At 45.2% G+C, this 12,500-nt stretch overlaps 2 protein-coding genes across 2 annotated transcripts in view; one reads left to right on the top strand and one right to left on the bottom strand.

The window, feature by feature from the left end:
• ggctb (gamma-glutamylcyclotransferase b) overlaps positions 1-8,755 on the bottom strand; it is a 24,895-nt gene extending 16,140 nt beyond the window's left edge. The window contains exons 1-3 of the mRNA XM_063198902.1: positions 8,514-8,755; positions 2,854-2,975; positions 502-647 (exon numbers count right to left, since the gene is read on the bottom strand). Coding sequence (XP_063054972.1) covers positions 502-647; positions 2,854-2,975; positions 8,514-8,595 — 350 coding nt within the window. The 5' untranslated portion in view covers positions 8,596-8,755. The remainder of the gene's footprint in view (positions 1-501; positions 648-2,853; positions 2,976-8,513) is intronic.
• LOC134449105 (sodium- and chloride-dependent transporter XTRP3-like) overlaps positions 7,150-12,500 on the top strand; it is a 41,799-nt gene continuing 36,448 nt past the window's right edge. The window contains exon 1 of the mRNA XM_063198903.1: positions 7,150-7,473. The gene's annotated coding sequence lies outside the window, so the exon portion shown is untranslated. The remainder of the gene's footprint in view (positions 7,474-12,500) is intronic.

Below are 12,500 nucleotides of genomic sequence, written 5' to 3'. Positions count from 1 at the left end.
CCAACTGAATTTTGAGGAACCATTAGGACATGTACGTATACCAGTATGTCCCCGGTTCTTAGAGTGAGATGAGTGAGCCATCTCTGTGGGAGTAAAGCTGATTGGCTGTCAACCGTCGACAACCAATCAGCTTTACTCCCACAGAGATGGTAAACGAGTCTTACGAATAAGAACTTCATACTTCTCAAGTGCAGCAACATGCAGGTGTGTACATGGGATAAGGGCTGTACAGTAATACCTGCCAACCAGCCAAATGCTGGTGAAATTTAAATTTGGCTGGTAGAAAAGAAAACTTACTAACCACTTTGAAACATTATGGCTAGTAAGATTAGCATCTACATGCCATTTTGGCTGCCGATGGAGAAAGTTCAATTAGAGTACTGCATGGGAACAGTGTGTGGCCCTACCTGTCCAGCAACGTGTGTACGTGGAAACAGTGCAGAAGGAACCTCACCTGTCCAGCAAGGTGTGTACATGGGAACAATGCAGAAGGAACCTCACCTGTCCAGCGACTCCATGTCTGACACGTTCATCTTCCAGACGACCCCCCACACCTCGTCGGCCACACTGTGTTCGATCGTTGCCACCCCCCCATGCCACCGGTCACTGGCCAGCCCCTTATGGTTGCCAAATACCAGCCTGTAGTCCTAGGAGACAGACATGGAGAGAACATTGTGGTGCTAGTTACACGTATGAGTGAGAAAGACATTTGGAGTAGGCCTATGTTAAGATCTTTTTAAATGTAAACCTGCCCCCATTAGAATACATTAGCTCAGATCTCGGAAAGGGCTGAGCCGAAAAATGCAGCATCACCGGGTACTGACAAGTCAAGGGTAGCGTGAGCAATACAACAGCACATTGAAATTGGCAGAACTGGTCCTTTAACCCATTAAGACACACCTTTATGAATTTGCTGTTACCAGAATGGCAATGACCAAGGCATAGCACATTATTAAAGGCCCTGTGTTATGTCATAGTAGTGTAGTACTATGGTAGTTAACTTTTCAATGACTATTACAGCGTGCCACAGGAGGTACGGCGTGCATTAAGGCAAGGTATTAAGGGGCTACATGGAAAACATGGGGGGGGGGGGGGGGGGGGGGGGGGGGGGGGGGGGGGCGGGGGGGGGGGGGGGGGGGGGGGGGGGGGGGGGGGGGGGGGGGGGGGGGGGTGGTGCTCCTATACCACAATTTTGGACCTTACCGTTGCCAAACACCAGCTTGTAGTGCTGGGGGAGGATTGGTTGGGAAACATGGGAAGAACATTATGGTGCTGATTACAAGTAAGCAGATATGTGGATTATTTTGTAGCTGTTTACGTGTAAACACACCATGTGGATACAAGTTTAAAAAGAGTGAAAGGTGCATTTTAACCCCCTAAATGGGATATTTATTACATTCTAGATTCATATTCTAAAACTCATGTAAGCGAGAAACCAAAACCAATGCGTTTTCAGAAATATCTACATACGTGTAAACAGTTTCAGAATGGCAGTTCAAAAATGCTACCACACTGGCACACTGGCACGGACCTACTGGTTGCCAAACACCAGCTTGTAGTCCTGGGGGAGGATGGGTTGGGAAACATTAAATGGAAGATTAAATGTCAGGAACGACGTCAGCCCTACAACTGGCGGAGGATGGACTTCAGGGTACATTTAAAAGACAGATGAGAGATCAAAGGGGTGGAGCGTAGGATCGGAGGAACTCTTATCACTAAAGGCTCTTTTCCACTGCCCGTTTTCTACCCGGTACAGCTCGGCACAGCATGACTTGGCCACCATTTTTTCAATTTTGATCAGTCAAGTACGGCACGACACAGCACGGCACAGCTGGAAAACCAGCCCTCGTCTTTTAGGCTGGCTGAACCGAGCTGCGCGGGTCTTTCGCTGCCTACTACCCAGAATCCCATGCGTCAGCACGTCCTCACCGGTGAATCAAAAAATAATGATGGCGGCCACCAGATCAACTTTTGGTCTTGGAATGCTTTTTTGACACTGTATTACTTTCATATTAAAATTGAAGGCAGAAATGGCTGAAATTTATTTATATCAAAAAGTGTAAGGTGCGCGTACATCCCAAAGTAACAACTAGCTACGGGTGCAGAATATCAAAAAACGTATAAGGAGAAAAGGAGAAAAAATATTCGCACACCGCAAAAGCTCCCTTACAGTGATTTTAATGTGAAAAATGCCACAACGTTTCGACCAGCAAGGTCTTCGACGAAGGTCTTTGGCCTTACATTAAGTCATCTAGCCTACGTAAAGTAATGCATGTGCCAACGGCAAAAACATAACTCCAACTATCCTCCGGGTAATGCGGTTTGTTACGGAAAAACAAATCGGGCTGGCTTAAACTTGATCTTATTCAGAACCAGAATCAGCTTCCTTGGCCACATACATTTGCATGTACAATTTACAGTACAAATCCCATCAAACCAGCTATGACTCGTCTGAATCTAAAGAATATACTCAAGGTGAGTGGGGAAGGTAAGGGAAGGTAAATGGGGCAGGTTTTACTTTATAAACCTGAGTTTGACACTTCTGATTCTTACAGTCAGCTCCCAGTCACTCGCAGTTTTCACTCATTTGTGTTAATTTCGGTGCCTTGTTAGTTAACAGTATAAGTCATACAGGAAAATGTTCAATGACAAATAAATGGATTTGAAGTCTTCAAGTTCAACGGACAGGACACACAACAGCCACATAGCAACACAGTTTTACAGTTTTAAAAAAGTTTCTAGAATATTCTTCACTGTTCCAGAATCAAAATAAATAAACAAAGGAGCCTGTCTCCATGGAAACACACAGCCCCCCCCCCACACACACACAAAGGATGAGTGTGTGCTGCTCACCTTGAGGCTGGCGATGGCGTGGATGGTGGCCGAGGGGTTTCGGAGCTGGAGACGCTCCTTCAGCAGGTTACTACCGTAGGCGAAGTAGAGGAAGGTCTGGTCGTCCATACCACCGGCAACCTCTAGGGGGACAGGGGCGAGGAGGAGGAGGAGGAGGAGGGGGAGCAGGAGCAGGAGCACAGGCAGGAGGAGGAGGAGGAGAAACGAGGACAGGGTGAAAGAATAGTAAAGGAGGGGATGTAAAGAAGAAAGAAGAGGAGGAGGAGGTGGTGGTGGTGAAGTCAGAGACGTCAAAGGGAAGAAAAAGAAGGAGAAGAGGGAGGAAGAGGAGGTGGAGGTGGAGGAAGAGGAGGAGGAGGAGGGAGAAGGAGGAGGGAGAGAGAGGAGCTGGATTTAGCGGCAGGAGCACTATCCACAGGTCTTGTGTGTATCGCACACCCGGCAGGTTAGGACATAGGGTCACCATCAACAACACACAAAAGTGACACGTATTGTTTGTCCCTGTGCTTTTATACTGCCCGTGTGCCCTGCTGCACACCATTGTCATGCTAATCCAGCAGGCCTGCCCACCAATGCTGCCAAAAAACGTTGGACAACCAGCAGTATCCCCCAGGAGAGGCCGGATGGAGGCTGCATGGCACTGACCAAAAACAGCCACCGGGGAGCAGAGAAGCCGACAGTGGTGGTGGTGGGGGTCAGTCACCCCCAGCTCAGAATTAGGTTCACAATTACTCATCGTACACAATTTACATTTATTTAACGTTTACCGCTTAACGATAGAACCAGAATCCACTGAAATGGCAAAGTGTGCATGCGTGCCACACAGCAGAAGCAGCAATGCGCCATCACAACCCCATTGGTTGGGTGAATGTGGTCCATCCATTTTCTCCAGCATGCAATAGACTGTCCCAGAGCCATGGAAGTAGGAGTTAGGCTAATCCCATTGACCTCCATGTTCCATTTTCACACAAAGATAGTGGCTCGTGGAGCCTTTGACACACAGATCTCCATTGGCACAGTTCCAAAATAGTTCCAGGAAATTAGCATTAAACACAGGAAGTGCCGCTAGCTTTTTAATTAATTTGTATGTGGTTCTGTGTTTGTCTTTAGCGACAAGAAAGCCGCTGCCAAGAATTAACGATTGTGTGTAGAGCTAAAGGCTAGGAGTTCCCAGTACCCCGGTTTTCACAACTCTGCATTCCATGGCTCTGGACTGGCCGACACCCACTAGACATCCTCAAGGTGCAACATACATGGAGAATAGCATGCTCTATAGTAGGGGTGTCAATAATAATCGAAATAATGTATCAATATATTGCTAAATAATCTGACTATTGAATCGAATCGCATCGTATCGTGGGGCATTCTTATCTATCGGAAATAATCGAATCGCTGGCCCCTGCCCAATGCCCTAGCTCCATAACATAATAGAAGTGGAAAAGTAATTGAAAAAAAGTCTTATCGATTCGAATCGTATTGTATCGTATCGTGGGGGCATTCGTAGCCTCTTACTGCAGCAGGGGTCGCCGGTGACCCTATTCACTTGCTGAAAATGCTTAACTACATCATAACCACATTGCTATGACATTACAGAGAGCCATAGTGCTGCGCTAAGGGGTTAAGTATAGAAAATAATCGAATCACATCGCATCGAATAATAAGATATCGATATTGAATCATATCGACATGGAGGCTGTGATTTACACCCTAACTATATAGGGTAAAGGGTAAAGGTTTGGACACACCTTCTCCTTCAATAAGTTATCTTTATTTTCATGGCTATTTCTGTGTAGTACATTGTACATTCTCGCGGAGGACATCAAAACTATGCATGAACACATAGAGAATTATGTGCTTAAAAAATATATGAATTCTAGCAGTTGTCCAACAGCAATGTCAGCTGCAGATGTCTATCCATCTGACGTCTCCCATCCATCTTCTTTCCACAAGTCATCAGACTCAACAATACACTGAAGGAAACCACATGAACATTCCAAGGCACTTTACCCTTGCACCTTGTATACAGATCTACACATTTCACTTTACTTGTATGACCACTGGTTGTACTTCTGCTGCTGTGTGTGTGTGTGTGTGTGTGTGCGTGTGTGTGCTTGTGTATTTTTTGTCAAACTGTATTCTCATTGTGTGTGTGTGTGTGTGTGTGTGTGTGTCTGTATTGTACATGTCTATATCAGTATGTTAGTGTTTGAAAACTGCACATGTGCGAGTGTGTGTTGTGTGTGTGTTGTGAGTGTGAATGTGTCAAAGTACTATCACTATGTATGTGTGAATGTGTGAATGTGTAATAGTGTGTGTGTGTGTGTGTGTGTGTGTGTGTGTGTGTGTGTGTGTGTGTGTGTGTGTGTGTGTGTGTGTGTGAGAGAGAGAGAGAGAGAGAGAGAGAGAGAGAGAGAGAGAGAGAGAGAGAGAGAGAGAGAGAGAGAGAGAGAGATTATTGTCAATGTCAATGTCTTGCTTAAATGTTTTAGTTAAACTGCACTTTGGAGACTGGTGAAACGCAATTTCAAACTTCTGTGCTAAACCTGTTACATAGATTTTTGACAATAAAGTAACTGTACACTTGACTTGACTTGACGTCCTCACAACACAACTGATGGTCTCACACGTCTCTACAGACCTTCTTGGCCTGATGATTTACTTGGTGTAACCAGTGAGTTGGTCTAGCCCAGGGGTGTTCAACTAGAAACTGAAAAAGTCCACTCGCCAAATTTCCAATGTTTCCAGGGTCCGAATAAGTCGCTATGGACTGGTGCAGAAAATAGCCTCACTCGCTGTGTTTGGCGTCTAACGCATTTTCAAACTTCTGTGCTAACCCTGTTACATAGATTTTTGACAATTAAGTACTGTACACTTGACTTGACTTGATAAGTGATCCTTATCTGTTTCTTCGGGCGTTAACTACTAGTCTCAGCCTGCTTCTTCCTCACATCAATCTAGAGCTACAAGCTGCCACTTCTCACTCTGACTCTTGATGCTGCTCTGTGGCTAGGGCTGCACCTGCAGCTATTCCTGTTAATCTGACTGACTGCCTGCCTGCCTGTTTGTCTGTCTGTCAGTCTGTCTCTCTGTCTCTCTCTCTCTCACACACACACACACACACACACACACACACACACACACACACACACACACACACACACACACACAGACGCTCCCAGTCTCTCTCTCTCTCTCTCTCTCTCTCTCTCTCTGAGAAATAAATAAATAGGGCCTACTATGGCATACCTTTTGAAATATTCCAAATATAGGCCTAGATAGTAAGACTCAGGCAAATATCAAGTCTGTGAGTTTATTCACATGGGTATATAACAACAGCCACTGGATGACATCAGATGTAAGAAAACTGTGAGAAGCATCTATCACTTAAACGACATCTTGACGACATCTTCAGAAATATATATTTTTATTTGTTCATTGTATTTATGTCCCAAATGTTAAGCTTTTTTGCTACGACAATGAAATGTAAAATGCCAACTGTGGTAATTAAATGATTGTAACCACGTGGTCCATCCCATGGAATATTTAACGTCCAAAAATAAATAGGACTGCCTGCGACCTGGCCACCACAGCTTGCGTTCCTTAAGAACAAAATAACTAAGACACATACACACCCATTACCCCTTTGTTAGTCCGTATTTTTAGATCTCGTGTATTTTGGTTGACCTAGGATGTAACCTGATTACCAATCCAGATGTCAAGTGATGTGGTAGCCAAGGCTACATAGAGAATTATTTAATGCACTGCGTGATGTCTGTTTAGATCTGAAGGCATGAGGTTACACGTGACTGACTGAGCTGTACGGTGGATATTTTGATGAACGCAGAATGCTCAACCTTCCTTCCATCACAAAATGCTGACAGGCTGCAGGTGCATTTTTTTTATTGGGTCCGGCATTTAGAGCAAGAGAAAACAGAACCATCTAATTTAATTATAGCACAATACATCTTGTCAAAGACAGACGCTGATATTTTCACTTTTCAACCATCATTGCTGGCACAAATGTTTCCCGTGTTACAGTGAAGCCAGCTGAAACCCTGTCGCTACTGGGTTCTGGGCAGACATGAGCGACATGGAGCACCATCCTTTTGTTCACCTGTTCGCCATAACGCGAAATTATGTAACGGAAGGGTCATAAAACATCATTGGTAGTCTATTTCCCCCACAGGCGGAGACCGCGCCCCCTCGACCACCACCAGCAAGTCGAAGCAATGAGCGCTCGGAGTATCTCAGAGATGAGGGGGAGACGCTGTTTGGCCAATAACGGCAGAGAGTTGTCGCACGTGTTTCAGGGACCGGGAGAGTGGAAAAACCCCAAAAAGATTCAGCGCTGTTATCAGCTAAGAAAACATAAAAACTGGGGCATCACTATGGCACTGGCACACTGAGAAGAACGAACATTTTGTCTCTTCAGGTGGAAACAGCAGTGTGCAACGTTTATCAGAAATAAACGTCCTGTTTACTTTGTGGGTTAATTTCCCTTAACTTTGTGTTTTTTTCGCATTTAAGAATCCTGTGTGTAACTACAAGTCAGCTGGTGTATCCTTGCTAAGACTGTTCATCTTCTTTGTCTGGATCTCATTCTTCACACTGCGCCCTGAGGTAAGACGGTTACATCTTTATATTAACGCATAGTTCACTTCCACATGTTTATTGTTAGGCTACACGTCCCCCACGGTTGCCTTGAAGGCACCTGCGTGGGCCTGAGTTGGAGGCAGCAGTTAGACTATTAAGCCCGAGTCGGACCCTATTATCTTAACACCAGCGAGTAATAGCCGTGCGCTCTTATGGAGACATCGTTGCGCACAGTGCATCAGTCATTGAATTCAGTCAACTCATCCCCAGAACTCCTGTTGTTTGGGTCAGAGTGCTACGATGACACATGCTTTAAATCCCCACTACAATAACCTCCACAACAGAGCACATACAAGATGTGCGCTATTGTCAGACGTCAGTCAGTCTGCGTGGGTTTTCCAGATATGCTCAACCCACAGAGGGAGCTTTTTACCCGGACTTAATTCAGATGGGACAGAAAGAATTGTCACAAGGTTATTGGTCTACAGAGCTACAGCAGAGTGTGTGTGGATAGTGTGTTCAGGAGTGGGTAGGTGGGGTAGCCTATGTGCGCGCGCGTAAACGTGTGCGTTTTTTTGTTGATTTGTTGTGTATGACGTCTGGTCCTGTGCTGTAGATATCACTGAATTTAAATCGTCATCTTGTTTAGATCACTCACCAAATTGCTATTCTTCGGTGGGGAGTCGTTGAGCTGGTAGGCTACAGGAAACCGCTATGTTTGAGAGCTTCATCATTGGGAAGGTTACGCAATTCTAGGTCTACCCTAGTTATCGCGCGTGTAGCAAAAGGACTGTAAACAACGGACTGATGTTTTTTCAGAAGGCCTAGGCCTAATCGGTTTTGCTATCTCCAACAAGCATCTACAATAGGCGCACACATGAACGCACAATTCACACGGTGCCTGATTTTTTTTTTCGCGTTTCCTACTTGCAGTAAGTTATAGCCTACTATCTGAAGCAGGAAGAGGATGTGTGCAAGGCAATGCAACGTTGTAGTTGTAATGCTCGTATCTCGGCTAGTTGAGACACATAGTGGTGTGCCAGTTTTAAGTTCTCACATTCACTCACCGGGAACTGCCACGGGTAGCCATCCCACAGCCAGCAGCAGCGTCAGCGTGGTCAAAACAATGCACGATTTACCGGCCAACATCGTTTGTATCTCGGTCAGGACGTCTGTGTCCACCTGAATGTGCAGGAGAGGCGGTCGGCAAAAGGGACCTTTAACTACAACTGGGGGAGGCGGGTCCCGCTCGTACGATTTGGTGATTTTGAGACCCCACGGGGTGACACCGTGAACTTATTATTCAAACCACCAATGGAAGCCGTTTGGAGGGTGGTATCCTAGAAACCATCACTAAGCGGCGTCGTTAAGAGTTGCACGCATAGTTTACCCTACAATCTATGACTCTGACAGATTCAGTGAAGTTTAAGTTTAAGCCACTGAGAAAAAAAAAACTCCCAAAAAAAAGCCTACCAATGGGGGCTATGTTGATGTTGTGCCTTGACATGCAGTTGTAGATATAGGGACGGGGACATTCACTTGTCACATGTAGCCTAAAGAGAGGCTAAATCTAAAGTAGGCCTAGGTCTACTAAAGTAGCCTAGGCCTAACACATAGCTACAGTGGCATTGCTCCTTGTAGCCTTCAGAAACCATCTAAACTGTGCAATTATTGATGGTAACTATGTTGATGATAACTATTTCCTTGAGCTGGCATGTTTTGTTTTGTTTATTTCTTTGGGATTTTTTTTGGTTGTCGTTTTGTCATAAATGCATGATAGGCTATTTCAGTTATAGGCTACCACCTGTTGTGTTGAGAGCTATAGCCTTCACTGTCAGCGCCTGCAATGACTTGGCATCAAAATATAGCTTTAAGTGTTTGTTTGATGCTAAAATGTATTGTTCCTTAATACATGTTTTAATATGCATCGCCCAAACGTTCCCTAACTAGCCATTCAGTCTGGAACTATTGTCATTGGTCAGAATCAGATCAATCTGAAGTTTCACCAACACAGGTATTTAACCAATGTTTCTGAATTAGTACCAAAGGGGTAACACTTTACTTGACACTAGCGTAATATGCATGACATGGCAGTGTCATAACATCGTCAAAACAATGTCATGACACAGTCATGGACAAATCATAAACATTATGTCAATCTCAAACATTTATGGTCATGAAAAGTTAACATTGTTTGGACTGTCTTTAGCGTAACTGAATGTTACTTAATGGCAACAGTCGTAAGATGTGTTTTATGGTCATGAAAAGTTAACATTGTTTGGACTGTCTTTAGCGTAACTGAATGTTACTTAATGGCAACAGTCGTAAGATGTGTTTTATGGTCATGAAAAGTTAACATTGTTTGGACTGTCTTTAGCGTAACTGAATGTCACTTAATGGCAACAGTCGTAAGATGTTCATGACATTGACATAATGTTTATGACACGTTCAAGACTGCATTAGCCTACGACACTGTTCGACACAACATCGACACAACATCATCAAGTGAAGTGTTACCGTTGGAGGACATGCTCACAGTAAATGCACCCACCCTGCAGTAGCCTATGCATGGGACTCAGGCCTGGAGATTGGGCTGGCCATGACAGGGTCTTGATCAGCAGCACCCCCTGAGGCTCCCCAACGCCCCCTGGGGGGCTGTAGCTTCCCCATTGAGAAACACTAATGTAGATGGAAGAACACATTCAGTAGAACTCATTATCTCATTGGTAGAACTGCAGCCTTATTCAGCCAGTTGGTGGCAGTGCTCAGCTGCGTTTGGCTGTGAGAAGGGTGAGCAACAGGTGGCCCAGTATCCAAACCTCATTGCAACCGCTTCCAAAACAGGCAGAGTAATACACTTGACAAACAGTCTCTCTAGTCCTCGGGTGGGGAACCTGTCTCGAGGGCCTTTTGCAGCCCCTTGAGGCTGTTTTATCTGGCCCCTGATATACAAGTTTACAAGTTTATTTATTTAAAAAGGGACGGCATATATAATTTTAATTTTATGCAGCTTCACATGAAATATGACATATTTTGTAAAAGAATCTTAGAAAATACGTTTGCAATACAATTAAGTCATATTCAGGGGACCTAGAGAATGTGGGGTCTGTTTTAAAGGTGGCTGCCTTCAATACTTCAACATACAGTAGGCCTAAAGTGCAGGGGGAAATCCTGGATGGGGTTCATAAGACGGCCCTCGGAAAACTTCTACGGCCCTTGTAGGAATTTGAAGTGGCCCCTCGAATTAAAAAGGTTCTCCACCCCTGCTCTACTACTACTCTATCACTCTTATCCTTATACAGTTCCATATGGAGTCTACAGTAAATATCTAGAAAGTAACCATCTCCTTACCACACCCACTGTATAAAAAGCAACATAGGATGACCACAAAAAAGCGACTAGCTATTTAACGTTGTAATAATGTCTTACTACCATTGTTCTTATTTTGTTAAGTGTCCACCTTGCATTAGAAAATAAAAGAGAGAACCGAACCACACAGGACAGAGGAGAGAGACGTGCATAGAGGAGTAAAAAAAGAAGAGATTGACTTGTGCGTAGAGGATAGGAGAACAGCAGAGAAAAGAAGAGTGAGCTGCTTGCAGCCTTTTGGCGTGCTGACACTTATGTGTACTTCCAGCCCATTCGCATACAGTACATTAGTTAAAAAAGGAGAGAGAACAGAACGGCATAGAACAGAGGAGTAAAAAGAAGAGGTTGACTAGTGCATGGAAGAGAAAAGAGGAGAGCGACTTGCAGCCTTGCGGTGCGCTTGCTCACGTCAAGCCTACTTCCTGGCCATTCACACAGGCAGGGGAGCCAACATGGGGTGGGGGCAAGAGCGTCAGTTGTCCCTGGCCCAGGCAAGAGAGGGGGGCCCAGAACATGGTTCTGATTGCACAGTGTGTAATGGAGGGGGTCCTTGCAGATGACTTTGTCCCCGGCCCGGCCAAAGCTGTCAGCGGCCCATTCACACAGGGCAGCTGAATGGCTGACGGCTAAGCAGCCGGCCCGGCACACATCCATATCTCAGCAGACACAGAAAGGTGCTGTCAGAGGGTTGCTCCGGGCTACCGTGCACACAAACACACACTCTCCACGGCTGTATGTCACACTCGCACGCACGCACACACACCTGCGCACGCACACACACACATATACACACACTCCACGTTCTGTATTTATTTCACACACGCACGCTCGCACACATGCACGCACACACACACGCACGCACACACACACATATACACACACAGACACTCACACACACACACACACACACACACACTCTAGACGGACTGTATTTCACACACAGACACACACGCATGCATGCACGCATACAGTATACGCATGCACTCACACACACACACACACACACACACATAGGCCTACACAAACACACGCACATATTCACGTGCACACACACACATACATATACACACACACACACACTCTCCACGGTCTGTATTTATTTCACACACACGCGCACACACACACACACGGATGCACACATGCACGCACACACGCATGCATGCACACACACAGGCATGCACGCACACACACACACAAACACATACACACTTCGCCGCAGCACCACTGTACCAGGTCTCTGTTCCCATGCTGGCCATGCAGGGCTGCATCCAAATTGCCTCAAAAAATAGTGGTGTCGACAATGATCGATTCGGCAATGTATCACAATGCGTGCCAAGACTATTCAATAATCGATTCGTCAAATGCCATTATCGATGTAGCATATTTTTTTAAAGTTTCAATAACTTCCAAGGGCATTTCCGTACCAAATGAACTTTACATTAAATTAAAGCACTTCAAAGCATTGAAAGCTGCAGGACTGATACCCACAATAGCCAATAAAATGTTCAGTGTCTGACTGCTTGTATTGCCTCATGACTGATGAAAAAATTGTTGTTGCTTTCAGTAGAAATGTAATGCATTGCAATGCATCGTAGAATCGGATTGAATCGATTTTAATCGAATCGTTACCTCCCGAATCCGAATCGAATCGTAAGGGCAGTGCCAACCCAAAACCCAGTGACCAG

The sequence above is a fragment of the Engraulis encrasicolus genome, chromosome 5, assembly GCF_034702125.1.
Source record: "Engraulis encrasicolus isolate BLACKSEA-1 chromosome 5, IST_EnEncr_1.0, whole genome shotgun sequence".
In the NCBI taxonomy this organism is placed as follows: domain Eukaryota; kingdom Metazoa; phylum Chordata; class Actinopteri; order Clupeiformes; family Engraulidae; genus Engraulis; species Engraulis encrasicolus.
Note: the sequence above shows the minus strand (reverse complement) of the source record. Positions and strands in the feature narration are given on the sequence as shown.